Source organism: Balaenoptera musculus, chromosome 6, assembly GCF_009873245.2.
Source record: "Balaenoptera musculus isolate JJ_BM4_2016_0621 chromosome 6, mBalMus1.pri.v3, whole genome shotgun sequence".
In the NCBI taxonomy this organism is placed as follows: Eukaryota; Metazoa; Chordata; class Mammalia; order Artiodactyla; family Balaenopteridae; genus Balaenoptera; species Balaenoptera musculus.
In genome coordinates, this window is record NC_045790.1 from 59,554,298 (window position 1) to 59,581,533 (window position 27,236).

General features: G+C 35.1%; 1 protein-coding gene across 2 annotated transcripts in view; it reads right to left on the minus strand.

Moving 5' to 3' along the window:
* Positions 1-201: 201 nt before the first annotated feature.
* UHRF2 (ubiquitin like with PHD and ring finger domains 2) overlaps positions 202-27,236 on the minus strand; it is a 76,832-nt gene continuing 49,797 nt past the window's right edge. Inside the window, exons 5-16 of one of the 2 annotated variants that reach the window (XM_036854794.1) lie at positions 26,603-26,712; positions 24,144-24,330; positions 19,836-19,959; positions 19,460-19,567; positions 16,670-16,774; positions 13,887-13,993; positions 10,491-10,653; positions 9,662-9,802; positions 7,645-7,738; positions 7,183-7,340; positions 3,706-3,804; positions 202-2,680 (exon numbers count right to left, since the gene is read on the minus strand). In XM_036854794.1, the coding sequence (XP_036710689.1) occupies positions 2,534-2,680; positions 3,706-3,804; positions 7,183-7,340; positions 7,645-7,738; positions 9,662-9,802; positions 10,491-10,653; positions 13,887-13,993; positions 16,670-16,774; positions 19,460-19,567; positions 19,836-19,959; positions 24,144-24,330; positions 26,603-26,712 (1,543 nt within the window). In that variant the 3' untranslated portion in view covers positions 202-2,533. Of the gene's footprint in view, positions 2,681-3,705; positions 3,805-7,182; positions 7,341-7,644; positions 7,739-8,694; positions 9,013-9,661; positions 9,803-10,490; positions 10,654-13,886; positions 13,994-16,669; positions 16,775-19,459; positions 19,568-19,835; positions 19,960-24,143; positions 24,331-26,602; positions 26,713-27,236 lie in introns of those variants that run through there. The other variant, XR_005020237.1, reaches the window with a different exon arrangement.

The following is a 27,236-nucleotide window of genomic DNA, read 5'->3' on the forward strand; positions in this document are numbered from 1 at the left end:
TAAGCCCAAGAGACAACGAGACATTATGTACCACCCTCCTGAAGGATGACCACACCACTTATGAGGAAGTCTTCCCGCCCTCCACCCCCCACCACCCAATTCAAGCCTGAATTTGGTCAGTCTTGAATTCTAACTACCAATTTACAGAAAATAAAGAGAAACAGGTTAAACTATACCACATGGTTATAATTGTCAAAATCTATTCTGTTTGAAAGGCTCCAGAACATTTCAAAATGCAAATTGTAAAAGGCAAAGGAAAAAAAAAAAAAAGATTAAGGGGATATACACAGATTAAAGATACTTACAAGACAGCAATTAGTAACAATGTAAAGTCCTTATTTGGATCCTGATTCAAACAAACTTAAATATCCATGTATGACATTTGAGACAATGGAAATTTGAACAAATATTTACTAGATTTGATGATATAATTAGTTAACAAATTTTTTTTACACATGTGACAACACATTGTGGTTATGCTTTCTGAAAGTCTGTATCTTCTAGATACAAACTGAAATACTTATGTAAAAAAACTTGGAAGTCTTTAGAAAAAAGTTTAAGAGTAATATAAAATTGCTTAGCTTTGGGACATTCTTGACACTTCTGAACATGTTAAGCTGTAATCAGCTTTTTTTTCATAATCTATCATTTTATAGCAAAGTTAAAACAACATACAGCATAAATGTGGGAATTCCTTATTTCCCTAAAAAGTGGTAGAACAAATTCAAGTAGCTGAAACTGGAAGGTATTCCCCACCCTTCATGCAGCGATATGGCCAATGCCAGAGGAAATAAAATACTAGATGATGCAATTTAATGATTCATTTTCAATCTAATTTAAATTTGATTCTTCAAAATAAAAATGATTCTAATGTTTAAAACTAGCCCTAAGTGACAGTAGCTCCAATCACGGTGCTGTGTTTCCCAGAGCTGATTTTGAGCTTAACTGAATGCAGGAAAAGCACTGAAACCAGTCTGGCTTATATTCAAATGTGAGAGTCTACATAGCCCAGAAGTAGATTGCCAGGTCTGGACTCAGCCTGTTTACAGCACAGCTCTGGCACTTCCTTGCCCTATGAACTTTGGCCAGTTTCTTAACCTTTCTGTGCCTTTGTTATTCATCCATAAGAAGGGGATAAGAAATCCTGCCTATTAGGACTGTCAGTAGAATTAAATAAATATACATGAACAAATGCAAAACAAATATTCAATAAATATTGGCTCTATTTATGGCTCTGAATTCAGGGTAGGAAAACTGATTCGATAATATTAAAAGTTTTATGAAAATTTAGTTTCAGAAACTAGAACTGTTTTAGAATATTCTCAGGTTTGTGAAATAAGTAGCACTGATTATGCTTAAATTGAACCTAAGACTTGGTTGTTATAGATAAAAGAATAGTCACTAGGTTCTTAATTTGAAACTTTTTCCCCATTTAGTTAAAAAAAACCCAAAAGATCAAACCCCAGGGTGAAATCTGTCCCTTAGTGCTTAAGATTTCATACTAGTTCTCAATACCAAAAATCAAGAGTAAAAAATTGTGCAAAATGTTTCAGTAAAAACACACAATGAAATACTCTGGAAATGACTGATTCTTAAAAACACCTACAAATATAAGCCAGACAAATGTAAAAAAGTGAAACAAGATGAGCTATTTTTCTGGTCATAAAATATTTATTAAGGTATACTTTAGGGAATATAGTGAATATAAAATTTAGGATCACAATATGAAGCAATTTCAATCCTCTCAAAAAGTCAGCCCAGTCCTCAATGCTCTGCAGATGTAAAACCACTGGTGAGACTCACTAAAAGCAGTTTGATTAGTACAGAAGAGGCTTTTCACATGAACATTTACAACTAGATCATCTGAATACCTCTTTTAAGTGCAAAACCACACCACATTACACTAATGCAGCAACAATGCATTCATATTGTTTTCATTAGTAGTCAGCTTGCATAAAACACCAGAAAAAAGCACAATGGAGCTCACAAAATTGGCTAAAAAAATGAACCTGTCCTGCAAAACACACACTGTAATGGAAGAAGACATTAAAAATGTATTATGCACACTACAGAAGCTGCGTTCATTCCAACAATCTCAAGTGTCACTTCCTTTTCTGAAAATCAAATTACATGAACCAGGCACAACTAATATTTGGGAGGCAGTGTGTAGCTAAAATTTCATTTAACTAATTATTCAATGATTTAAAAAATCCCCATAAGTCTTTTCTGTCCTGAGGTAGTTGCAAAATAAATCATAACTTGGATATCAACTAGAGCTGAGGCTTTGACTTTTTACTCATTAAAACTAGTTGTTAAACTGACAAGAACTACCTTTTGATATTTAAAAGACAGTTGAGAAATGGGCCTCTTACTACACACACAAGATGATGGCTACGTAGGAAAGAGGATTAGCTGCTTCAGAACGTGAGAGATATGGTCCACCACTGCTTCCACCCCCCACCCCCACCCCAACCATTTTAGATTCTTTATTGTCCAAAAAGCCACAGGGAGCAACACAGTAGAAGTAGACAGATCATCGTCCTTTGCTGTAGCCAGGGAAGAAAAGGTCAAGTAGAGTCTGCAGAACCTCATTGGGAATCATGATGTAATTCTGGCCAAGATCGTGCCGGCAAGCAGGGCAGGAGAACACTTGAGCCTTAAAGGAGCGCTGTAAGCAATCCTAAGGCAAAACCAAAACCAAAATGAAACAAAATAAAAAAACACCTAATTTCACCTGAGGGTAAAGCACATAGAAAGTACTCAACAACTTAGGCTTTTAAACAGAACTAGAAACTTACTGTTTGGCAACAAGAGAAACATAAAACATGAACAACTGTCAAGGCCTGAATGTGCACTATGAAAATTAACCTACAGACGTGGCTTTAGTTCCACCTCTGACACATACTGTGAGACTTCAGGTAAATGACCACTTTTGTATACATTAATTTCCTCATCCAGTAAAAATGAATGTTAGAATTCTGCATGTTTCCACTAGCCTCACCTTCTAGGTTGGATTTTAATCCTGATCTTTCCTGATAGAGCACAAAAGAAAAACAACTCAGGAATCCCCTGCTTAAAACTAAATTACGTATCTACTTTATGAAGTCAATGTATAATGTGCTTTCCAAAAATATATTTAGCTCTACTTAACTGACTCAAGGTCACATACAAACACTTAGTGGAAGGTCGGTTTCCATTTTACAAAAGAAACTAAAGTTCAGAAGTTAGGTCAGGGCACATAACCACCAATCAGTAGAACAAGATTCCAACCTTGGTTTGACTGAAATTCAAATTCCCTTTACACCACACTGATAAGACAATATTCAACTCCTCTGGGCATGCTGCCAGACAGAATCTGTTCTAGGTTCCCTCAAGTACACGAAATTATTTCAGTTTGCACTATAATATATGAAACATACGTAAGCTGTAACAGAAAATAGCAACAACACATTACTTCCTTCTCTATTTCAACCCCTCCTCAATAATTTCAAACATGATAGAATGTTGAGACTATACAGATTTGAATTACTACAGAATTAAAACATGGATTCACCACCAAGATGTAATTAAACGTTTCCTAACCAGCAAGTTTCCTTATCTATTCTGCTTCATGAAAAAAATGCTTGTTCGCATGCTGAAAAGAGGTTTGGAGGTCAGTGTGCCTTCTGGCCTAACAAGGGAAAATGAGAAAGGAGTTCTACTTACTTTACAGACATTGTGGAGGCAATCTGTTGTCACAGGCTGGTAAACTAGCTCCTGGCAGCAGACACACATAAAAGATTGTTCCAATTTTTTCAGAAAATTCTAGAATGGTACCCAAGGAGAAGAAAAAAAGGTTAGCATTTCATAATATATTAAAAGAATTGCAAATAATTGGGGAAAAAAGTGTCAATCCCATTTAGTATGTTTTCTATTAAGAAAAAAATCAAGTAGTGATTGTAACTAACAAGCAAATGTGTAATAGGAAACTGCAGAAATCCCATCCGTAAGATAGACACATTAGTTTTTAAATCTTCGGATTGAGTTGCAAAGGTTGCAAAGTCAGGACATATGGCTTCAAAAAGTAAACTTCATATTCCAGAGATTACTATTTTTCACTTAAAAAAATCATGAACAGCTTGTCTCAGGTCATTACATACAGATCTATTTTCAAAAAGCTCCATGGTATTCTAATATATCTCTATATATTCAATCCTCTTCTCTTAAAAAACTTCAATACTTACTTTTTATGCTAAAAAAGATAAAAGCACTTGGCAATAATACTCTAGTATCTAAGACCCCAAAGAATCAACATATTTATTTACCTAGAATAATTTTCTGTGATATGTTGCCCCAATCCCCAAATCCCATATTTTCCTGGTGCTACTGTTTACTCAAATTGGGACTAAATTACAGAAGGTCGAGCTTTCTAAAGCAAACATGATCAGATGGGTAGTCTATAATCTTCAAAAGCCATTACTGGGTTCCATCTTACCTAAGCTGTTTGTTTAACCTAGAAGGAAAAGTAGTTTTTTGAATAGTCACCAGGATAATCCTCAACTCAGTTATTTTTTGGTAGTAGGGGAGTATATTTTATGTTTGTTCTTTATGTTAATAATAAAAGTAGAATCTACAGGAATTTCAAGTAAAAAAAAACCCCAAAGATTCCATTTCATAGTTATGTCTTGATAATAACTTATTTTTAAGCATGGATTATAAAGCTCAAGTGAATTATCAATGAAGTGTTATTCAACACACTAGAAGAATATACCAGTTAGGGGGAGATGTGGAAAAAACTTAACTTTAATACCAGGTACCTTCTCTCTGACAAACTACTTTGTTAATGACTGATATTTCCCCAGTATCTCCACAGTGCCTGTAATATGAGCATACTTAGTATCAACATTTTGAGTTCCTACAATGTACCAGGCACTCATCTACACAGCAGTAATAAAAAGGCCAAGTCTCTGCTCTCATGGAACTTTATATTCCTTTAGGAGAGCAGATTTTTAAAAACTCAACTTCATATAGTAGTATCTGACGAAACAAGGCAAATTAAAGCAACAGAGTAAGGAGGGTCTATATTTTAGAAAGGATAGCCAGGGAAGGCCTCTCTGAGGAGTGTAGTATTTTGCAGAGACTTATAAGATATGAAGGAACAAGCCACATGAAGATACAGAGAGGAGAATTCTAGTCAGAGAGATAGTATATGTGTAAAGGCCTAGGAACAGGCACAGGTTGAGTGTGTTTAAATAGCACAGATGTCACTGTGGCTAAAGCAGTTTGGGCCTGAGAGAGCAGCAGCAAGAGGAGAATGCAGAGGTAGGTAGGGATGGATGCCAGATCATATAGGGCCTTGGGAAGGTGTTTGGATATAAGCATACATATGTAATATATGCATTTATTTAAAAGTCACTGCTGGCCAAAACCTGATTTTTCTGGCTTACTAAATGTGTTCCTGGTTTATGTGAAAAGAATGGGCATGAAACCTACGCAGGGCAATAGTACACAAATGTTCAGAGTAACCACTAGCAGCAAGGTCACAGTCACCTGACCTAGGTATAGGTATGTAAGACCCTGCCACCAGGGGCAGGATTTTTATTGTTTTTGTTTGTTTGAGAACTGTCAATTGGTGACTTTCACATAAAAGTTAAATTGAAAGAAGAGGTTGAAAAGTACACTTGATTTGCACATACCTACCGAGTCTTGCAGGATTTGACCACTTCAATAATTTGTTAAAAATGATAAACAGGATATATGAAAAGCCACAGATTGAAGCCTAATACACATGTCCAACCCAGACAACAGACGTACAAAAGAGAACTTCCATGTGCACTCAGGTGGCATTATCCTTCACCTGTATCTGCTACTTTGTCTTCTGCCCACTCACAGCTGGAAGTCACCTGAGTTATCACTAACCAGCTGTATCCTCTCCAACCAGAAAATAATCAGACCATGACCAACAACTGCTTGCTGTTTCTTACTTGCTCTAAGTGAAAAGGAATCTGACGTACCAGAGTCAGACTCTCCATATGCCTGGTTCTCTCTTGGCTAAAAAGCAAGTAACACTTCTCACAGAGCTAACTCACTTTTCTCTGTCCTCCAAACGTGTAAGTCTCATTCTACCCAAGGACAACGCAAAATATCACATTTATAGACGAAACAAAGAAAAAAAAACCCTCCAGTATCAATCCAAAGGGTATCTGATAAACCTCATTCATTTCTAAGTCTACAAACTGTATCAGGAAGATGTTTCCATAATGATGACTATTTGTCAAACAAAAAGCAACACAAAAACTATGAGAGTTCCCTCTAAATCCACATAAAAGGGGCATATAGATATGCATTAACCCCATTTCAGACACACAAGAAGTTCTGGTCAATGTGCTCAGAAAAATGAAGAAAACATTGGAAGGAAGAAATTACTAAAAAATGACAAAGTGGAATTTCAAGAGAGGATACTAGAGCTCACCCACAACAGCAGCTTTTCTTTTTGAAGGAAAGAAAGCAGAAGAGTAACGATATTACACATGACAAGGGGCTAATATCTAAGAAAACAGAAGAATTAAATTTATAAGCAAAATTAGAGACAATAAGAACAGTGAGCAAAGAATGAACAATTTACATTTGAAACCCCTACCTTTTGGGATTTGATAAGAAAGCTTCATTGCAAAACACAGCTTAACACAAAACCCAGATGTCAGTTAACCTTGAAATTCCTTTTCATTTTAAAATTTTATCATTACCAAAAAAAAAAAAAAAAGGAAAAAAAATCCAAAACATGAAATACTTAAATAAATGCTGGTTTATTTTACTCCTAGGTTGAACATGCGGGCATTGAAAATTATGCTGAATTGCTTAAGACTTGTTCTATCAGGTAACTTTGAGCTGTAACAAAACTTTCCTGATGAGTTTCAGATTAAACTGAATGTGTTCCACAACTGAAAATTCTTCCTATGAACAGCAACTCACCATAAATTATCAAGTTCAAGCACAGAGAGGTCAAAAAACCAACATCTAAGAGGACTAAAATCAATTTAAAAGCATCAAGTGCTGCCTCATTTCTGAAAGGTGGCCGTACTGGGTGAGAAGATTGGATAAAAGGATCAAGTTTTAACTCACTTGTGAAAATGATAATTCATAGGGAAAATATTTTTCATCATTTGTTAATATTAGAAACTTATTAAAAAAATATTTACATACTGGTCCTTCCACAAGAGATGCAAGAACTTCATCCCATAGCTTCTGGTTTTGATGATCTTCTCTGATTAGATGTTGTTGTTGAGGGGTTAGTTGGAAAGCCTCAACTGCTTCTCCTGAATCTGATGCTTTCAGTACTTTGGAGGCACTTGGACAATCATCTAGATTTATTTAAAAATACATCAGCACACTACAAGTGGTTCTAAGCAGAACTATGAAACGAAAGAGTAAACTGGCACCAAGTACGTTTAGCATGAAGATAACCAGGGTAGAGCAGCATTTAACTTTCCCATATAGTTTAGGATACTTTGTTTAGGCTCTGACACTATTAAGATATACAAAAAGCTCACCCCACCCCACCCCCACCAAAAAAAAAATCCCTTCATTTTTCTTTTAATTTCTTATGAGTTTTCTCTTTATTAGAAACTATGTTATTCAGATTTATGTCCTGCAATCATTACCTACCATCTGTAGATGGCCTTTTTGAGGCTCCACTGGCCTTCTTTGACTGTCCTTTAGTCTTCTTCCCTTCCTTATCTGAAGGGTAACCTACTGGATACTGACGAGGGAAAAAAGTACAATGTAGATTTAAGCTTCATAGAGAAGAGGGGTTCTAGATCCTTGTCAGAAATTTAAAAAGGGGAATGGGGAGGAATCTATACTTTCCCTAAATTGAAAAGATTTATATAAAGGACACAGACGTTTAAAGAAACAGAATTCAAAGGACAGAAGACTATTAAAAATCCCCAATTCAGTGTAAAACCATGTAGCTTTGACTGTTAAAGATATTCCATTTAATAATGTGATGATCTTAGTTTCAGATCAAAAAGAAGAAAGAACTTTTTAGGAGTTATAACTAGGGAGCTTAAAAAGTTTGAGGAAGAAAGGAAAGTAGAATTAGATATGAAGGTAAGTGAAGATCAACCAAAGAGCACAATAGATGATACTCATATAGTTGGGGTTACACTAAGTTATGGAGCCAATCTTAAAAACAAAATACCCCATGAAGGGCCAAATTTCTATCTCGCCAAATTAAGAGGCAGGGGTGGGGTGGGGCGGGAGAGCTTTTAGAAGACCTAAAGCCACTAAATTACTGAATTCTTTATCAACCAAAAGGTTAGACTTTAAGGAATAAATTCTACCCTATTACCCTTGTGTTTTATTGGCTATGCTTTCTTTTGGACATGCTTTGTGATAACACTCATATTTAAAGCTCAATATGTTATACAGCCCTCATCAATGATATTAACTCATCATAGCTGACTGGCTTATATGCTTTGTTCTGCTCAACTGTTTCAAATTTAACCTATCTAGAACACTGCTCTGCTGAACAGTAGACCTGAAAAAAAAATCCTTTGAAAATGGATTTAACAATAGGTTTTAAAAATATTTAGTTATAAAAGGAATTATTTTGGCAGTTATTTTAGCAGCTGATGGGTCTCATTTAAACAATTCTATGAGTTTAAAAAGAAAACAAAAACAGAAACAGACTTGCACTAGAAGAGACACACTCACCTGCCTGGGTGGTCAGACACTTGCCCATAGTTCAGCCCCTACACATGCAGTGTGGGCAGAGCCAGGGGAAATGACAAAGCTGGTAGTCTTTACGAGAAGCACAGCGATGGGGAATGATGGAGGATGAACTCAAACCATGCTCTGAAGTCAGTGTCAGGGACAAAGTCTAGGGTGTATAGGCAGTGGAGGGGAAATGTAGCCATACCATCCATTATGCACAAAAAACCAACAAAGTCTTATATGGGTTAACAGCTGAGCATGGGCAAAGGGAAAAAAAAAAGGCAAAGCACTAAAGGTGGTGACAGGACAAGGAAGCAGCTTTGAGGGGGAAGAGAGAAAAGGGGTGAGGAAAAGTGAGAAGGGTAGAAAGCAGACCACTCTTATAAGCCACCTCCCCCCTTCCCCTACCAGAGACACACCCCCTGTGCCCTCTAGGATAAACTTCCCTTCTCAAGGCGTCTTATATCTAAATTTTAGGTATCCCTTTCCCTCATACTTCAAGTCCAGATTGAATTGGAAATACAGCTGACCCTTGAACAACACAGGGGGTTAGGGCGGGGCCAATCCTCTCAAGTTGAAAATTCCTGTGTAACTTATAGTTGGCCCTCCGCATCTGCAGATTCAACCAACCACAGATATGTACTGAAATATTTGCTATTGAAAAAAATCCGTGTATAACTGGACCCATGTAGTTCAAACCCATGGTGTTCAAGGGTCAACTGCGCTTTACATTTCATCGTCAAGCCCAGCTTTCCCCAAGCACAATTCTTGGTCTTAGGGCAGTTTGACACCTAGGATGCTACTTTTTTACTTCTTTTCCTTCCATATACTTGCATGATCTCATTCCTCACCCCTTACAGTCCACTGACCAACTGCTGTGGGTTATATCCAGTGTTAAGGCACATAGATAGTACAGAGGCATACGTTTTTATGAAAATACAAGTAGCCTAGACAAATGTAATCTAACCTGCAAACGTAGACATAGTCTCCTTGACCGTTCTATTCCTTCTGAGGTCCAAGGAGCAGGTTCAACATCATCTCTCCTTAAAAGATAGCGCCAAACCAAGAATCCATGGCTTGATGAAATCTCTGGCCAGTATTTCACCACCTAAATCATAATATTTCAGTACTAGTTTGAAATGTAAAGTTTAGACTTATTCATGTCATAATAGCGTTTTAAGTAAACTTGGCAGAACTAAATGCAACTTTGAAAGATACTTGCTCTGCTGTAATAGTAAGTAAAAAATATGCACTTAAATATCGTTTTGACCTTATTTCCTAATTATGATAATTCCCTTAAGTATAGATTGCTATAAATTTGAAGTAGCAGCAAGATTATGCTCATTAATTAATAGAATTTTGCATAATAGTAGATAAAAATGGTGGCAGTAGATATCTTCATTTTTAAAACAAAGAATGCAACCTATTTTCAAAATTATGATGTGCTCCGCTTCGAAAAATCTATTACAATTAGAATCATTCTGGAAGATATAAGAATCAATGTCTACAACGGCCAAGTTATTTGAACAGTTTTATCATAAGAGAATATATACTTGTAAAAAAACTTAACCCAAAATATAACGCTGCCTTTAGGGACTTTGGATAAGCCTTAAAAGACAAGTGTCAAAATTAAGAGCTCGTTTTGTACATGTTGTATTTCCAGAAAAAGTAGAAAGACCAACTAAGATGGTCTGTTGTTTCCTTTAGCCCACCCACAGTAGAGCAGTTCCCTGTGGCAACCCTGTCTTGAAAGCCCAGGAAGAATGACTAACAAGATGTCATGCCAGATAGAGCACCTTATAAATGCCATCATATCTGTTGCCTTCTTCAGGAGCATATTTGCTGATCTTCCTCCCTTTAAAACTGCGTATCACTCTGACTGGCTTACCAGCTCTCCAATTCCGAGACTCTGCTCCAATTTTATCATCCAATGGAGCATCACAGTTTAGGGCCAATGCCCTAAAAAATAAAACAAAGTCTTTATACCAAGTAATCTTTCTTCAAGTATATAATCGCATCATTAGCTCAATTAAAAGGTGAATTATGCCTTACCTGATGGTTAAGATTCTATGATTCTTTCCATATTATTCCAGATAATAGGATTATGCTTTCCCCCACCAGCAGAGAAGACAAATCAGTTTTCTGATGTCACCCCCAAGCCAGGGGATTGGTTCTCAGATAGCCTGTAGGGTTCTTCTGAAAGTAATAACATCTGTGCCACGTATAATAGAAAACAACTAGAAATACATGGAATTTGCTTTAAATAACGTTTGTTGAGGGAAGGGAGAAAGTTGGAAAACTAAAGCAAGTGATTGTTGTAATAGTTATTTTTGATAAGGGAATGAGGTAAATTGCTGGAAAAATGTAGAAAGAAATCCAGAAAAATAAATTTGTCAGCAAGGTATGAATGACCTTCCTAGGTCTACTTTCCACATTCCAGACAATAGAGATTCCTTAAGTTTAGAAGATAATAAGAACAAGTTTAATATGAGAATATCCTTTAAAGACTTCCAGTAAAAAGGTAAGTTTAAATAAAACTGAAGCATTCAAATACCTGTGCTAAATCATGACAATAAAGATTTTTGGCTGCTCAAGATCACTACATTTTACTGACGACACATGAACAAGGAGGAACACTGAGCTGGAAACAGCACTGGATTTAGCTGAAGCTTCCTTAGTATGCGTACTCACCTAGTAGTAATTAATCAGTAAGGTTAATAGACGTTAGAAGACCTTCCTTGGGGAAACTTAGTCCTGCTCCCCAAAAGACAAACTAGAATGTATTTAAAGTTAGTATTTTTCCTCTAAGACACCTATATCTTAAGTGAAAAGAATCCACTAAGAACATTTAAGGTTAAAAAAAAGATACCCTCCCCTCAAATCTGGTAAAATCAGATATGATACAACATGCTTTTTCAGGGTATAGTTCTTTTTATGCAAGCTCAAAAACAAACAAAAAAACCCCCAAACAAACAAAAGACCTTAAGACTAAATGACTAATCTACTATAATCTTTCTATCATAGTTAAAGTAAATGAACTTAAGTGTTTTGTTAAAAATTTTTTTTAATAGACGTGGTCAGAGTTAAAGGTCACCAAGTTATCTTTTTTATCTCAAATGGGAGATGCATTAAAACTCTGAGGTAGAAGAAAATGTAGCCATCAATTCTAGGGCTGGTATTATTTATGGAATACCTATTGAGATACATATACTTCATCCTCTTAAAGAGCTAAGAAGGAGATATGTACTATCTTCACATTAATGAGTGGAATGCTTTGGTGCTCACAGGTACCTTCCATCATAATGACTGCACCATTAACTGGAATTATTAACTCACTTCTAGTTTCACATAAGTATGCAGTCTGTTCAAGTTTGTGTAAAGAGTCTAAGAGGATGAAACTAGGCAAAACAACAAGGCTTTTCCATTACTCTATCCACAGCTCAATCGATTGCCTCTAACCGCCCTGATAAAGGATGGCCAGGTTACCTGCTGCCCTCTTCAGTTTCATAAAGTGGAAGAGCTGAGAAGAAACGGGAACAAACTTCTCAAAAGCAAAAAGCAGGTATCAAACTACCTCTTAGTAGAGAAACAAAAAAGGAGTTAGACCATATACACGTCAGGAAAGAGTATACTATGGGTCAGAGCTTTCACCTCAGCTTTCGTGTTTATAAAACATATAGGTACCTTTGCCTAAGAGGCCTTTACAATCACAAGGTGTACTCACAGCTTAATGTATAAATTACCTGAAGGAATGTTAGAGTCTCTGTGATAAGTCAATTCTAAATTGTTTTGAGTTTCTATTTCATTTTCACTACCTTCCTTATTAATATATACATTTTTACTACTTGTCAATTATTTTCTGAGATTGTGACATATGATAAACAGGGTATATTTATTAGATTCTTCAAAAGCTTGACAGGAATCTATCATGTACATTACAAGTGCAGGTAGTTACAAAGGAAGTTTCATTCAAGCCAAATAATCTTATTATTAAAGGGAAAGTATAATTTTCAGATTTGACAACATGAAAAAGCCCTTTTGCAAATTCAAGATACATTTTCATTGACAATACACATCGAAATATTTGTAATTCCTTTTAAGATCATTCTTCCTAAAGAGTTGCTTTCTTGTTAGAAAAAGACTGCGTAGGGGCTGGACTCCTACCTCAGCAATGTTTTCACCAGCAAATCTGACCTGTCTCCTCTGCTGGTTCAATAAAATAATCCTACTGTCAGAAATAATATAGAAGGAAGACATAAAAACAGATTCTATGTAACTTGGTATGCAACAAAGTCTTGAAATCATAAAGTATATTCTTTACTTCACATGGTAATCAGAAATTAAGGACACACTACTTAAAATTGAGTGATTTAGACTCAGGAAAGCGAAAAATACTCACTTTTACTCAATATTCCACAAAATACCCTTAATAATAGGATACAAAAAATTTCAACTTCATGATCACAAAATTATCAGTATGACAAGTTATAATGTGGTCATTGATATCTGATGGTTTGGGTTACTTAATTATTGGTATTAGCATGCCATTTACGAAATAAAACGTTTTGAAGTTATTAAATTTTCTATTCCCATGGAAGCTGGAATATCATGAATATTTCTATAGAATAAAGTCAGCACAAGGTGGCTCTTTTGTACCTAAACATTCTCTTTTTTAACAGTTAAAAGACATTTTATCATAAATCCTAAAAGCACCTTGTGTAGTTCTGATTAAGTTATCTGATGTTTCACTTATGCACATAAATGTGGCTCCCAAACATAACCCTATTTCACATTAGTCTCCTCTAAAAAGAAGTTTGTCACTTTAAAAGATAAATCTGTGTTTAGTAGAACATAACTTTGACCTATGTGGTAGTAGATAAGCCACCTTGTCCTCAATTTCATTAAATTATATAGGTTCCTTTCCTTTAAAGGTTTCAACATGTTTCCAAATGCAAAGCACATGTATTAAGACTGGGAATTATGTCATTTAAAAAAATGATACTAAGAAATAAGTTAGGAAGCTTATAAGTAATTATATACTAATCAGGTAATAGGATTTGTATTTTAGCTATATTAACTCACAATTTAAGATTCTCCTCTACAGTGTAAGTTATAAATTATAGTCCTATAATCCAACTTTTACACAAAGCCCAAATTCTAAACAGTCTTTACAAACTAACAATATAGAGTACCTGTTCATGTTTGTTAATGTTTGATCAGCCGATGGTGCACCAATTCTTTTATTACCAGCAAGATTTTTACCACCACTCCCAGTGTATGTGAATTCATCACCTCGGTCCTGCAGGAGAACATTTTTGGCATTAAAACACCTAAAGCCAGGTATAATTCACCAATTCTTGTTTCAGAGTCAGAACTTTTGGTTCGGATGTTATAAGTTGACATGTTCTCTCAAGGTATCTACCAAAGTAAGGCAAAATTCAAATGCAATCTTGTGTGTAATATACCTTCAAGCTGTATCACTTGATCTAAAGATTTCATTTTAAGGTTATAGCTTCCAACACCTCCAAACATAGCTATTTTTATACAAATAATTTATAGAATGTTACAAAATAAGGTCTTATGGGTTGGGAATATTGTTTAATTTAATTCAATGTTATTAAAATCAACTTATCAATATTAATTTGTAGGTTCTTTACAGGGCACCATTTTAATAAATACTCCAAAACTGATTTCCCAACAGCAATCTATACCATATCCAAGGCTTACTGTTTTTTTTTTTTAAACATCTTTATTGGAGTATAATTGCTTTACAATGGTATGTTAGTTTCTGCTTTATAACAAAGTGAATCACCATATCCAAGTTTGCTGCTAAATTTCAAACTTAAAAATCGTAACAGCATTGTAAGTTCCCCACATTTTACAGTCTATGGGTTTACTCAAATTATATTGGCATAAAACAATTACCTACCATTAAGAAGAAAGTTAGAAAAGAATTTGGATACTAAAAGTTGTATAGCATCTACTAAATGTGAAAAAAACACGCCCAAAGAAGATATTAAAAACTAGCTCCACGAGTATTTTTATAGTAGCTACAAATTTATATTGCTATTGTTTTTGCCTGATTCAGTACTTAAACCGAGGAAAGTAACTATCAGTATGTAAATTAATTCTACTAATACTATCTCAATAGTGGTTCTTCTTCAATGCAAGATTATTTTAACTAGTTCAGACTGAACTTAAGATAATGAAGTTTTCTCTACTTAATTCTTGCTTGTAATAAAGGTCAATTATTTTGCATCTAGTTTTTCCTTTGATTAAAAGTCATAACTAAAATCTCATGGTTTTAAGTGTTTCTATATGTCCTAAAACCTTCATTCAATTCACTTTGTTGACCCAAAATTGAGGTCTATATTTTAAAGAATAAGGTGTTAAGGAATTTCATCTTCAGTGTATACTCCATTTGAAGGAATTCTAATAAATAAGTACATCTAAAATAGTCCAGAATACTTCTTAAATTGATCAGATACAGTCTTCCAAATGGTCTCTGGATTGACTTCACAATGCTCATATTTATAACCCTGTCGACTTTTAAAGTTATAACTGTGGTAGTGCTATAAAGGAAAAAGTACTGTGAACTAGGTAGGAGAGAGCTTAATAGGGACAACATAAGTTCAACAGTGTTTGAAACATAAGAACAAAAACATTTCTGATTATTCTTCAAGCAGCAAATAATCATGTAAAAATAGTTAAATTCTATGTCATTAACTCATCTATACTTGAATTCATCATTATACCATGAAAGCACGCAGATGAAACAGACTGGGAGAAAATACCTCCAAACTACACATCCAATGAACAGTAAAAACAAACAAAACCCACAACCCAATTAGAAAATGGGCAAAAGACCTGAAGAGCTACACCACCCAAGAGGATATACACATAACAAATAAGTAAATCATGTCCAACACTCTTAGCCATTAGGGAAATGTCAATTAAAAATACAATGAGCTATAACTACATACCTATCAGAATGGCTAAAAGAAAACAACAACACAATGCTGGTGAGGATGCAGAGAAACTGAATCACTCATACACTGCTGATAAGAACAAGAAGTAGTACAGTCACTCTGGAAAATACTTCAGCAGTTTCTTTTTTTCCATCTTTTTTTTCTTTTTTTGTCAGTTTCTTAAAGAACTAATCATGCAACTACCATACAACCCAGCAATTACACTTCTGGGCATTTATCCCAAAGAAATGAACACTCATATTTACAAAAAAACCTGTCACAATTTTTAATGCAGCATTATTTGCTGGAAATAACCAAGATGTTCTTCAATGGGTGAATGGTTGTACTGTGGTACACCTATATCCATGGAACACTACTCAGCAATAAAAAGGAATGAACTATTGACACATGCCACAATTTGAGGATTATGCTGAGTGAAAAAAACCCAATCCCAAAGGTTATACACTATACGATTCCATTTATAAAAATTTTTGAAGTGACAAAATTATAGAAACAGAGAACAGATTGGTGGTTGTCTGGGGTTAAGGGGGTTTGGGGGAACAGATAGTATGGTGGCTAAAAAAGGGCAACATGAGGGATCCTTGTGGTAAGGGAAATGTTCAGTGTCCTGAATGTATCAATGTCAGTATCCTGGTTGATATTAAACTATAGTTTTGCAAGATGTTACCAATGGCTGAACCTGAATAAAGGGCAAAGACATCTCTGTATTATTTCTAACGCTACATGTCAATCTACAATTATTAAAAATGTAAATGAGTCCAAAATTAAAAATGAGCTCTAAAGAAAATGTGACTATTTTCACTGCAATAATCAGTACACACAAAGATTAAGGACTGCCAATTGATTTACTTTTTAACTGGTAAAGAACTGACCACTTCAACATAAAAACGATGCTAAAAGAGATGGGATTTATCCTGGACAAAGCTTCTGTATTTTACTGAATGATCGAGACAGGTTCTAAAGAACAAGCTTGTATCATGACTTACTACTTCATCCGCAAATCCACCAGCCAGGACAAGAGAGTAAGCGCCATCATTACTTCGACCATGAATTCCACCAACATGGGGTCTATGGACACCCGCTTCGCTCACCTATAACATCAAGAGAGACTCAAAATACCTTTGAACAGTTCGTTAAGTTACATTTACAAAATGGTTTCACACATGTTATTGTATCCTAAAAGCTTCAACTAAGAACTGAATATCACACAGAATTCTAAGCTTTGCTCACAGACTACTTCTCCCCAACTATATATCCTTCAGGTACTGAATTGATGACCCTTAAAACTGCTCAGGCCTAGAATTGTGAGTTTCAAAATAACTATTAAATAATCATTATCCTATGTCTATTGGTAATTCCAGCTCAATTTGGGCAAAAAATAATTTACTGTAAGTGCTCTAGATCTCTTTTTTTCTCATTTCTCATCTTTCATTATGGCACTGTTCCCTAGCCAAGTCAAAAAGGCAAGAGTCATTTCAGCCTCATTCTTCTGTATTCTTCAAACCCATCTGGTCACAAATATTGTTGATTTGATCGCCTAAATCTCTCAAAACCATCTTTTTCTACTTTCACTGATATAAGCCTAGTTTGAGTATGAATACTTAAAACATACCCTTTTTCACTGCCTCCAGCAGTTTTGTTTCTTCAAACTCATTCTACCTATCACAAACAGAATGATCCTTTTAAGAACATATCTGCTTTTAATTTTCAACTGCTTAACATGTATTAAACAGTCTTAATAGTATATTAAGCCCAAGTTAAATATTACATATTATCCTCTCTCAACCGGGCGCCTAGCTACCTTCCCAGCCTTATCTTCAGCTTCTCCATTTTGGAGCCTATACATTTGAGCCCAACTACTCAATGATAAACATACTACCCATTTTTAGTTTATTCATGCAATTCTTCTATTTCAATGGCCTACTACTTTTCCCCATGTATCTTCAATTCTGGCTCACTTAAACTTAAGTGTCACTTCTTTGTGTACCTCAAACTTCTTAAGAGAAGTATTCTAATTCATTTGTTTATCACACAACTGTTCTTAGCAGAGTAAATCCAAGCCTGTATAGTGGGCTAGGTAAAGAGGCACATTAGATGAGAAGCTGATAAGAGCAACAGAACCTGGATTTAGGCCTTGGAAACACTAGGTACTTTAGAGCATAGGACCATTTGATTCCCAACCTCACCAACCCCGATAATAAATCATGCTGAATCTTCCCTACTTCCTAAACTGCAAATCTATCCTCCTAAATGCTTAGGCCAATGACCTCAGTCATCTTAGACCATATTAATGAGGCTTTTACAATCTGGGAATGAATGACAGGCATACAAAAAAAAGAAGCAAACAAAGAACAAGGCAATTAAAAATACACTAAGTGTATTTTATTATAATTTTTATTTCATATATAAATATTATAAATAATACATAGCATAAAAAATAAATCTTATTTATTATTGTACAGGCATACCTCAGAGATATTTCAGGTTTGGTTCCAGACCACTACAATAAAGTAGATATTGCAATAAAGCGAGTCACACAAATTTTCTGGTTTCCCAGTACATATAAAAGTCATATTTACACTATACTGTAGTCTTAAGTGTATGACAGCATTATGTCTAAAAAACGTACACACCTTAATTAAAAAATAATGCTGTCGGAAAAATGGCGCCTATCGACTTGCTTGACACAGGGTTGCCAAAAAGCTTCAATTTGTAAAAAACACGGTATTTGTGAAGTACAATGAAGCAAAGTGCAATGCAATGAGGTATGCCTGAACTCAGTTTTTTTTTTTACTGTATTTATAGATCCAAAGTCATAATATAAGCCTTGAAAATTGATTTATTCAAAATTATGATATAACCATTGCAAGGATGAGAGGACAGGGTGTGTTAAACTAAATTCTTGTCTTCCATAGAAAGAGATTAATAAAACCAAAATATAAAGACAAAAGCAGTACAAACATGTTATTTATAAATAAGGAGGTAAATTCAGAAAAAGTAACTTTAAAGTGATTGCCTCTTAGAAACAGAAAATGGTGAAAAAAGAGGGTAGGTTTTTAAAATATAAATCATACTCTAGTATTTAACTTTCCATGCTATGTATATGTATTACATTATTTTAATCTTAAAATTTTATCAGTGGTCTAAGCACCAGTGCTATTCGACTCTTAAAGTTCAGAATCCTGTCTAACTGGAAACTGCTCTTTACCTAAGAGATTTTTTTTTCCACATTAAATTTTCCATAATGAAAAAATTACTTTTCTAAAGAAGAAATTAGAAAAATACAAGAGTTTTCTTTAAGAGGAAAAGAGAAGTAATTTAATCCTTGGATTATCTGACATTTCCTCTAACCAATATTTTAACATTCATTCAAGAGGATAATCCCCAAAGAAAACACCCTAAGTGAGCTTCCTTGCAGATCAATGACATTAAATGAGAACTTACTGCATGACTTAAAGATCTATTTCAAATATTAAATTCTTGGCAAGAAAAGTTCTTCAGAACACTTAATAACTTTAACTACCATAACTATAACAGAATAGTAAAACGAAGTGATTCAAAGGCTTAGAGGAAGCCTAATTCCATGATGTGTGCTCCTCTGTCTGCTAAGCTATGAGCAAGAGTCTACCCATCCTATAGGAAATCTTTCATTCTAACAACTGAATGCCCTGTGATACTACCTAGGTTAGCCCATTTAGAATCAATCGACACTGACACTGCTACAATTTGAACTATACCCAATTTTACCCTTTCAACTAAGCCAATTTAAAACATACCTGAACTCTAAATCTCCAAGTCGATCCAACAGGAATTCCAGGAATAGGTCCATAATGATTAGAAGGAACAATAGTACATTCTCTAGTGCGACCAACACAGGCCATTCCCTACAAGGTACCGAACAAACTGAGAAATCAGTTATGTTAAATCTTAAAGAAAGCCCTTAATTCCCATAAAATGTGGATAAAATAAAAACCTAACAATTTATATGATTAATATTTAACAATTTATATGATTAATCAATATAGTTGTTTGTTAACATTTCAGATTCTTAACATCATTTATACCATTACTACTATTGGAACTGAAACATTGTAACTTGCGTCACAGTTATAAACATTGTAACTAGGAAGAAAAAGAGACTTCCTTCTTTACCCTGCCCCAGTCTCTTCGGCTTTCAGTACTAGCTGATGGCATCTTTGCTTTCTTTTTACTCATCTTGAGTCTTTCACCAGCCTTTACAACTTCACTAGAATCAGTTTTACAGGAAGGACAATACCTTAAAAAAAAAGAGGAAAAGGAATTTTGATAATATTATATTAAAGCCAATAACAGAATAATGGCCTTTCTAGGTTAGAACAAGTTTTAAGATGTAATACTTGGTGTATATTACAGAGTTTCAGTTGGCATTTCAGTATTAAGCTTTTCAAAATATTTACATGATTAAGCTCACAGAAAAAAACTTGTCATTCTTTTAGAGAACTTAAAAGATTTTATTATCAAATTCTCAAATGCAATGCAAAAGCCAAACAAGGCTGTCCAATTTAAATGGCACCATAAACTCTGATCTTATCACTAATCCTCAGAGTAGAAATTATTCATTTGAAGTTTTTATCATTAAAGCAAAAGTGGTAAGAATAGATGATTCTAGACTGAACAATGATCCATGCAACTGATATATCTCCCCATCTAAATTGGTTATTAGAATTCTCAGATTCAAAAATGTATAGTCTAATTGCAGGCATAATGAAATGTGATTGATATTTGCGTGCTGAACGGATGTCCTGTCACCTTGCTAAAATCACATATTACCTCCAGAAAGCTTTTTGTAGATATTTTATGACTTTTCTAATTAGAGAATATTGCTGCAAATAAAATGTTCCCCCCACAAAAAAAAGTATAGTTTATTATAACAAGTACACTGGATTCAAGGATGCTTGCTTACATTAGCCTTATCTCTAGCTCAATTTCAATTCTCTATACTTGTTTGTCCTTTAGCCTATCTGTAGTTCTACTGTAACTTGTACACCATTATAATCTGCCTTATATCATTTCTAAAAAGCAAAGCAGAAGTATGTCTATAGAATGAGATGGGACTATTCTTGAGTCACCAAGATATGGAAACTTTGAGTATATCCAAAGATCAACTGGCCACTCCCCCATTAGTCTTAGATTTCTTTTTCTATACTTCCCATTTTATAATGATCTATGCCATGTGGCCTACAGAGTAAAGAAGATGACACCTGTACCCACTAGTTAATTTTGACTGCCTAATTATGAGACATGTAAACAATTCGGTCCCTGAGAAAATTAGTCGGGCAGTGAGATACAGAAACAAATTCAAGGTAAAATTATGTATGATACGGCAATAAATACTATCAAGTAAAATCCCTACTAATTTGGAAATCAGGAAGGCTTCCAAAAATTAATTTGTGGTAAGAAAGATTGTCTTGTACCTGATGTGCTAACCCTATAATTTTATCAAAGATCTTATGGTGAAAGCAGATATTATCTCTGATGAGAAAATGAGCTCAGAGGTTAAATATCCAGACAACATAATTTGGAGAAGTGGAAAAGAAGATTTAAGGTTAAGGAATTCCAGGTAAAGTGAAGGACCGCGATATGAATGTAGAAATACTCCATAGAGTAATCTAAGACAGTCTTCTAATTATAGTCATCCCTGGGATCCATCTTTTCATCAAGTTTGTTAAGAACTCAGGCACTATTTTGGCACTGGGTAGGGATAAATGTTTGTGATCAAAATATTTGTAAACAATTAAGGAAAACTACTAGTACATAAAATGAAACAATTTCAGAAAGTGGTAAATGCTATAAAGGAAATACATCAGGGTTATGTGGGTGGTAATAGTGATTAGAAATGTTATGTGTCTTTAGATACAATAGTTAAAGGTTCTGAGGTGGGATTCCAGCTGAGATTCCTATCAAGAGGCCAGGTAAGACATTCCAGGCAAAGAGGCGTTAAATGTAAAGGTCCTGAGGCATAGTAAGGAATGGTACGTTCTGAAGAACATAAAAGTAGTCAGGGGGCAGGTCATAGATGGCAAGGGTTGAGATTTTATCCTAAACGCAACAGGAAGACATTAGGGGGTTTTAAACAGGTGAGTAACCTGATTCAGGACTTAGATCATTCTGCTGCTCTGGCGAGAAGGACAGCTGGTAGACAATGTGAAAGCAAGACTAGTTAGGCATTTACCATACAGTTCAGGGTAGAGATAGTGGTTTGAACTGGGTGGTGAGAGTAGAGAAACATTATGGAGAACTGTAAGATTTGCTCATGTGTTATTGGATGTGAGTGGGGAGAAGAGAGAATCAAAATTAAGTTTAGCTTTTTGGCCCTCAACAAGTGGATGAGATGATCGTATTACCTACTGAAAATTAGGTGAGGAGCGGGATTTTAGGGGACACGTTTGTGGAAATCAAGATCTCTATTTGGACTCACTAGTTTTGTGATACTAGCGAAGCAGGCAGTTGAATATAGGGAATATAAAGCTCAGGGAAGACTGGATCTGAAAATATAAATTCCAAGCTGTTTGCTTGGTATTTAAAGTCTCATGATTACATGAGGTCATCTAGGGAGCAAGGATGAAGAGAGAAAACATGGGTAGTGCTTTGGGAAACTCTGAAATGTGGTAGATGAGAGAAAACCAACAAGAGACCAAGGAAAGGCCGGTGAGGCTGGAGGAAAATGAGAATAGATGATATCATACAAACTACAAAAACAGAGTTAGCAGGTAAACAGGACAGTAAGGAGAGGACTCAGAAGTGACTCTTGGGTTTGGCAGCATAAAATGTGTAAGCCTAATATAAGCAGATATAGTTGAGTAGTGAGAGGGAAGGTCAGACTGGAGTGCTGGGGTATGGACAGGAGGAGAGCAAATGGAAATAATCAGTGGAGACAGCTCTGAGAAGCAAGGGAGTGGGCAGCTTTCTCCCACAATACAAAGGTGGGAGAAATGGGACCTAGGAAAGTGTGTATGTGCATGTGTTGTGAAAACAAGAGATTCTAGGATACTAATGAGAATAACCCAGTAATGGCAATTCGGGAGTGCAATTAACTGCAAGAGTGAAGTTCCTCAAAATGCAAAAGGATACGAAACTGTGAGAGCAGGAAGAAAAGGTTCGCATTTAGTGAAGCAAGAACACATCGTCCACAGAAACAAAGAGGAAGAAGCACATGAGACTTCAGAGGAAATATAATTACTGGTGATGGTAAAATGCAGGGTGTGACCATGCAAAGTAGTGGCAGAGGGTTAAAGGAAGAAGTTGTATCCTTTTTTTTCTTCCCCCACCCCTACAGCCTCTGCTGTAATACAACAACCTTCCCAACAGGTGGGGAGAGACCAAAGGAATGGAGAACAACCTATTCTTCACAATGATATCAGCTACATAATGGTGATGTTAGTATTTCTGAGTACAGTCTGTCATCCCTCTAACTTAATCTTCCATGCTAACAACATGAACCGTAGTCTAAAAAGAAAAAACTTCCTAATATGACATCTTAAGAAGCGTATTATAACTTTAACTGGGAACATTATCCCCCAGTCTCTTTTCTAATCCTTTCTGTTTGTAGCTAACACTACTCAGTACAAGTATAGATTCTGGCAAGTATATTTCACCTTGGTGCCTGGTTCTACTATTAACCTCATACGATTAAGTATGATAATCCATACAAAGCACTTTATTAGTGTCTTGCATGTATGAAGCACTTAACTGTTAAGTAACATTATAAAACATTTAATAGGCACATCTTAAAATAACTGAGGGGTAGAGGGAACCATCTACAAAGGCTTCCCAGTTGAAGTCATACTTAAGTGAAAACCTGAAGGATGAGTATCATCCTGAAGTTACGCAAAGAGGAAAATGTTTCCAAGAAGAAAATGCATCAAGTGTAAACCCAGAGAAGATAAAGAACATGACTTATTTAAGAAGCTGAAAGATATTTAATCTGGCTAGGGTATAGAGTATTTGGGGAAATAAAAAGAGGAAAGTGGCAAGGGATACAGTGGGAGAAATCAACTAAAAAACACTGTGCAGGGCCCTGTACAGTAACATAAAGCCTCTGAAGCAAAGGAGTAACTATCAAATTTGCATTTCTGAAAGAACACAGTACTCATATTGGAGAAGGGACTGGAGAGATTAAAAAATGGAGCGAGAGACTGGGTCAGAAGCTGTTGTTATAACTGAATAAAGGTATCAATGCCAAATAACCATTAGTTATACAATTTTAAGCCCTTTAATATACACTACGTAGGCCGCTCTCGCCTTCTGAGATGGACCGCATTCTGCCTACAGAATGTGTGTCTCTCTCAATAAATCTACCTCTTACCTATCAAAAATGTATATACACTACGTATCTTTAGAAATCTACTTTTGGTGTTTCAAAGACACATTTCACATGCAATTCTTAACACAGTAGCAACAAAAATCCCCTGATAATCATACCAGTATTCCTCTTCAGGGACCTTATCCAAAGGAGGATTCAGGCAGTAAATATGATAGGCCATGTTACATTCATCACATAGAACTTGCATGTTGGGTTCCTGTTTTCCACCACATATATGACAGGAGCAAGAACGGCATTTCTTATTTGGGTCTCCACCACAAAAGTCACATTCAGGGTCATTTTTCCCTATTAAGAACAAAATTATAGCGAGCCTAGTCTTAAAATCATTTTTATCTCTATGAATCTTATAAAGAAAAACCCATGAGAATAACATGCAGCTTTTTTAACAAAGAGAAAAGAACCATAAGGAATAATCCAGTGTAGTACTTTAAAGTTCCCCAAATGTGCATCGAGATGCCTAGGGGCAATGCAGTGAACTCACGGGGCACCGTAAGATATATTAAAATTTCAAGCAAAATACAATACTTGAACAAAGTTGTTTGGATCTAACTACTTAATAAACGAAACTATTAGGTAACACCTATTCTGCAGATCCAAACCTTTCCTTGGGTGGACTGAACTAGGAGGGGTACGGCTGTTAGAAGTTAGCAAACCCATTTTGGTTTTGCTATGCCCCCAATACACTCTTTATTAGTAACAGTATCTAACAGTTTATTTTATTTTTTTATCTTACTTGTCAATTGGTTCAGAACTCTGGCAACTAACAGGTTCCACTTATTGCCCCCCGACTTCCCCCATCCCGCCAGCCTCCCCCATCTAAACCCAAACACCTTCTGCCAAAATATTCACTTGAAATTATAAAATATACATACATACACAGAAATCTTATAGTAATGCTAATACCAAAAGTTAAATTTAAATGTCAAAAGAGTAACAGTTGGATCGATTTTGTGTAAAATGAGGTAAGTTTATAAGAACTATAATACAGACGTAGCCAAATATGTTAAATTCAAAAAGGAAATTGCAGAATAAATTTTTTACACAAAATTAACTCTATAGATACACAAAGATGAATTATATAGATACAGAAAGATGTCTAGAATGACATATATTGTTAGAGTGATTACCTCTTGGGAGTTCTATAACTTATATAGTTCTATACTCTGAATTTCTTACAAATGCACACAATAAATTCGCGAAGAATTTACCGTATCAGAGCTGATTGTTCAATATGAGAAACAGGGAACAAGGACCTGACAAATAAGAGAGGGGGAAAGAAAACTGCCACTGATTTCAGTACTAACTTTCTGACTGATCACACTGCCTATTCTTGCTAATGAATGGAAGGTTACAATTTTGTTTCACTTCCACTAAGGTAGCTGTGACAACATATATAAGTAATGGAAATTTCACAGACCTAAAATGCCAAAGGTATGTTTAGATTTTTGGTTTGGAGAGTGATCTGGTCAATGGCAATCTGGCTGTGGCTCTGAAATGGTTTCTTTACACAGAAGTTCAAAGCTGTAGCTATAACATGATTAGCATTAGACAGAGGAGAGAACAACATATATATGCAGATATACTGAGAGAGAAAACACAAGAAAAACCTAGTCAATCTTGTTTTTCTATTGTGTTTTACTGAGAGCAAGTAAGTCACATTAAATAAGTTTACTCATCAAGTTTACCTTTATTCCTAGAATATAACCATACAGTCATAAACCATAGAAACAGTCATACACAGTATGCCTTAAGGTTCTTAATTCACGTAGATGTATTAGCATTGCAGCCTCAAAAAATGAGTATGGCTTAGACCAGTAACATGGAAATTTATTTATTGATCTGTTAAAGGTCTTGTCTTGTTCTAATCTTGCACAACTGTGGTAAGAAGAGGTTAGGCAGAACTATTTAATCTTGAATATTTCTTTACCCAGAATATACTAGACATTGACACACAGCATAAAGTCAATGAATTGTTCTCCAGAAAAAAAATCAGAATTGACCGAGTATGAGACACTGTAACCTATTTGGAAAGATAGTGATTGAACCATGAATGAAAAGACTTAGAATCTAGTCTACCTCTGTTACCAACTAGCTATATGATATTAAGTAAAATATATACAAGGAAGAGATAAGGCTACATTCTAACATCCTAACGATGACATAAACCTCATTCACTACCTCCCAGAAATTCAGGGCTCAACCAGCATTATTCTTCTCAGGCTCTACTAGTATAAAAATAAGTCTCACTATTCAAAATTAATCTTAAATGGCCACAACATTACCAAAGTGGGTTTTTAATCTGGACAGACTCTATAATAAACGAAACAGCAAGAAAATGGCAATAAAATGCCAAGATGAGAAAATACTTTTTGAAAACAAATTTTATCATTTGAGAAAAATCCATTAAACCAAAATAGATCTTATATCAAAATGGTTGTCTTGAAAATAAATTTGTATGGTCTACAATTTTATACTTTCTGAAAAGTTATTCCCTGGCCAGTTAAAATGGCAATCACGAACAATAAATGCAGTCTCAGCCCATAAGAAAAATCCATACTTAAAAACTTTCCATCTGCCAATGAAAGAGGATGGGCTCCAGGTTTCTCGATCTTGAAGATTTCATTTATGAATCTTATCTGACAGTCATTTAATTTTCCTTCAGAACCCCTGTTTAAAAAAGGAAGAAAGGTTAACCTCTGCCAGCAAAATCTAAATCATACACAAATAGTAATTAAAAGTCAGTTTGGAAACTCGCTGAACACTACCTATTTACAAATGGGGATTATAGCTATTCTAATCACTGAGTTATTGTTTCCAGCAGTAGGAAAAGTCCAGTGATTAATTAATATTTGAAGTTGTGTCACTTTTAATATTAGGAAAAAAAAATTCAAGACTCAGATCATCTGGTGAGAAGATAGCTATCTTGTAAGTTTAATTTAACTTAAAGACTAGGTAAAATGATACTCCCAATTAAAATAAAAGATTTAAACATATTTCCAATAAATATGGCAAGTTTCTGGGTAAATAGATGACCTCTTATTACAAAGAAAAGTCTTTCAAATACTAAGCCATATTTTTCATAGACACATTTATAGCTGTTTGCATATACTTCTTCAAAGTTTCTTGCTGTGATTGTGGATTTGTATAATTCTCCTTTTAATCTATCAACTTTTGCTTTGTATTTTTGAAGA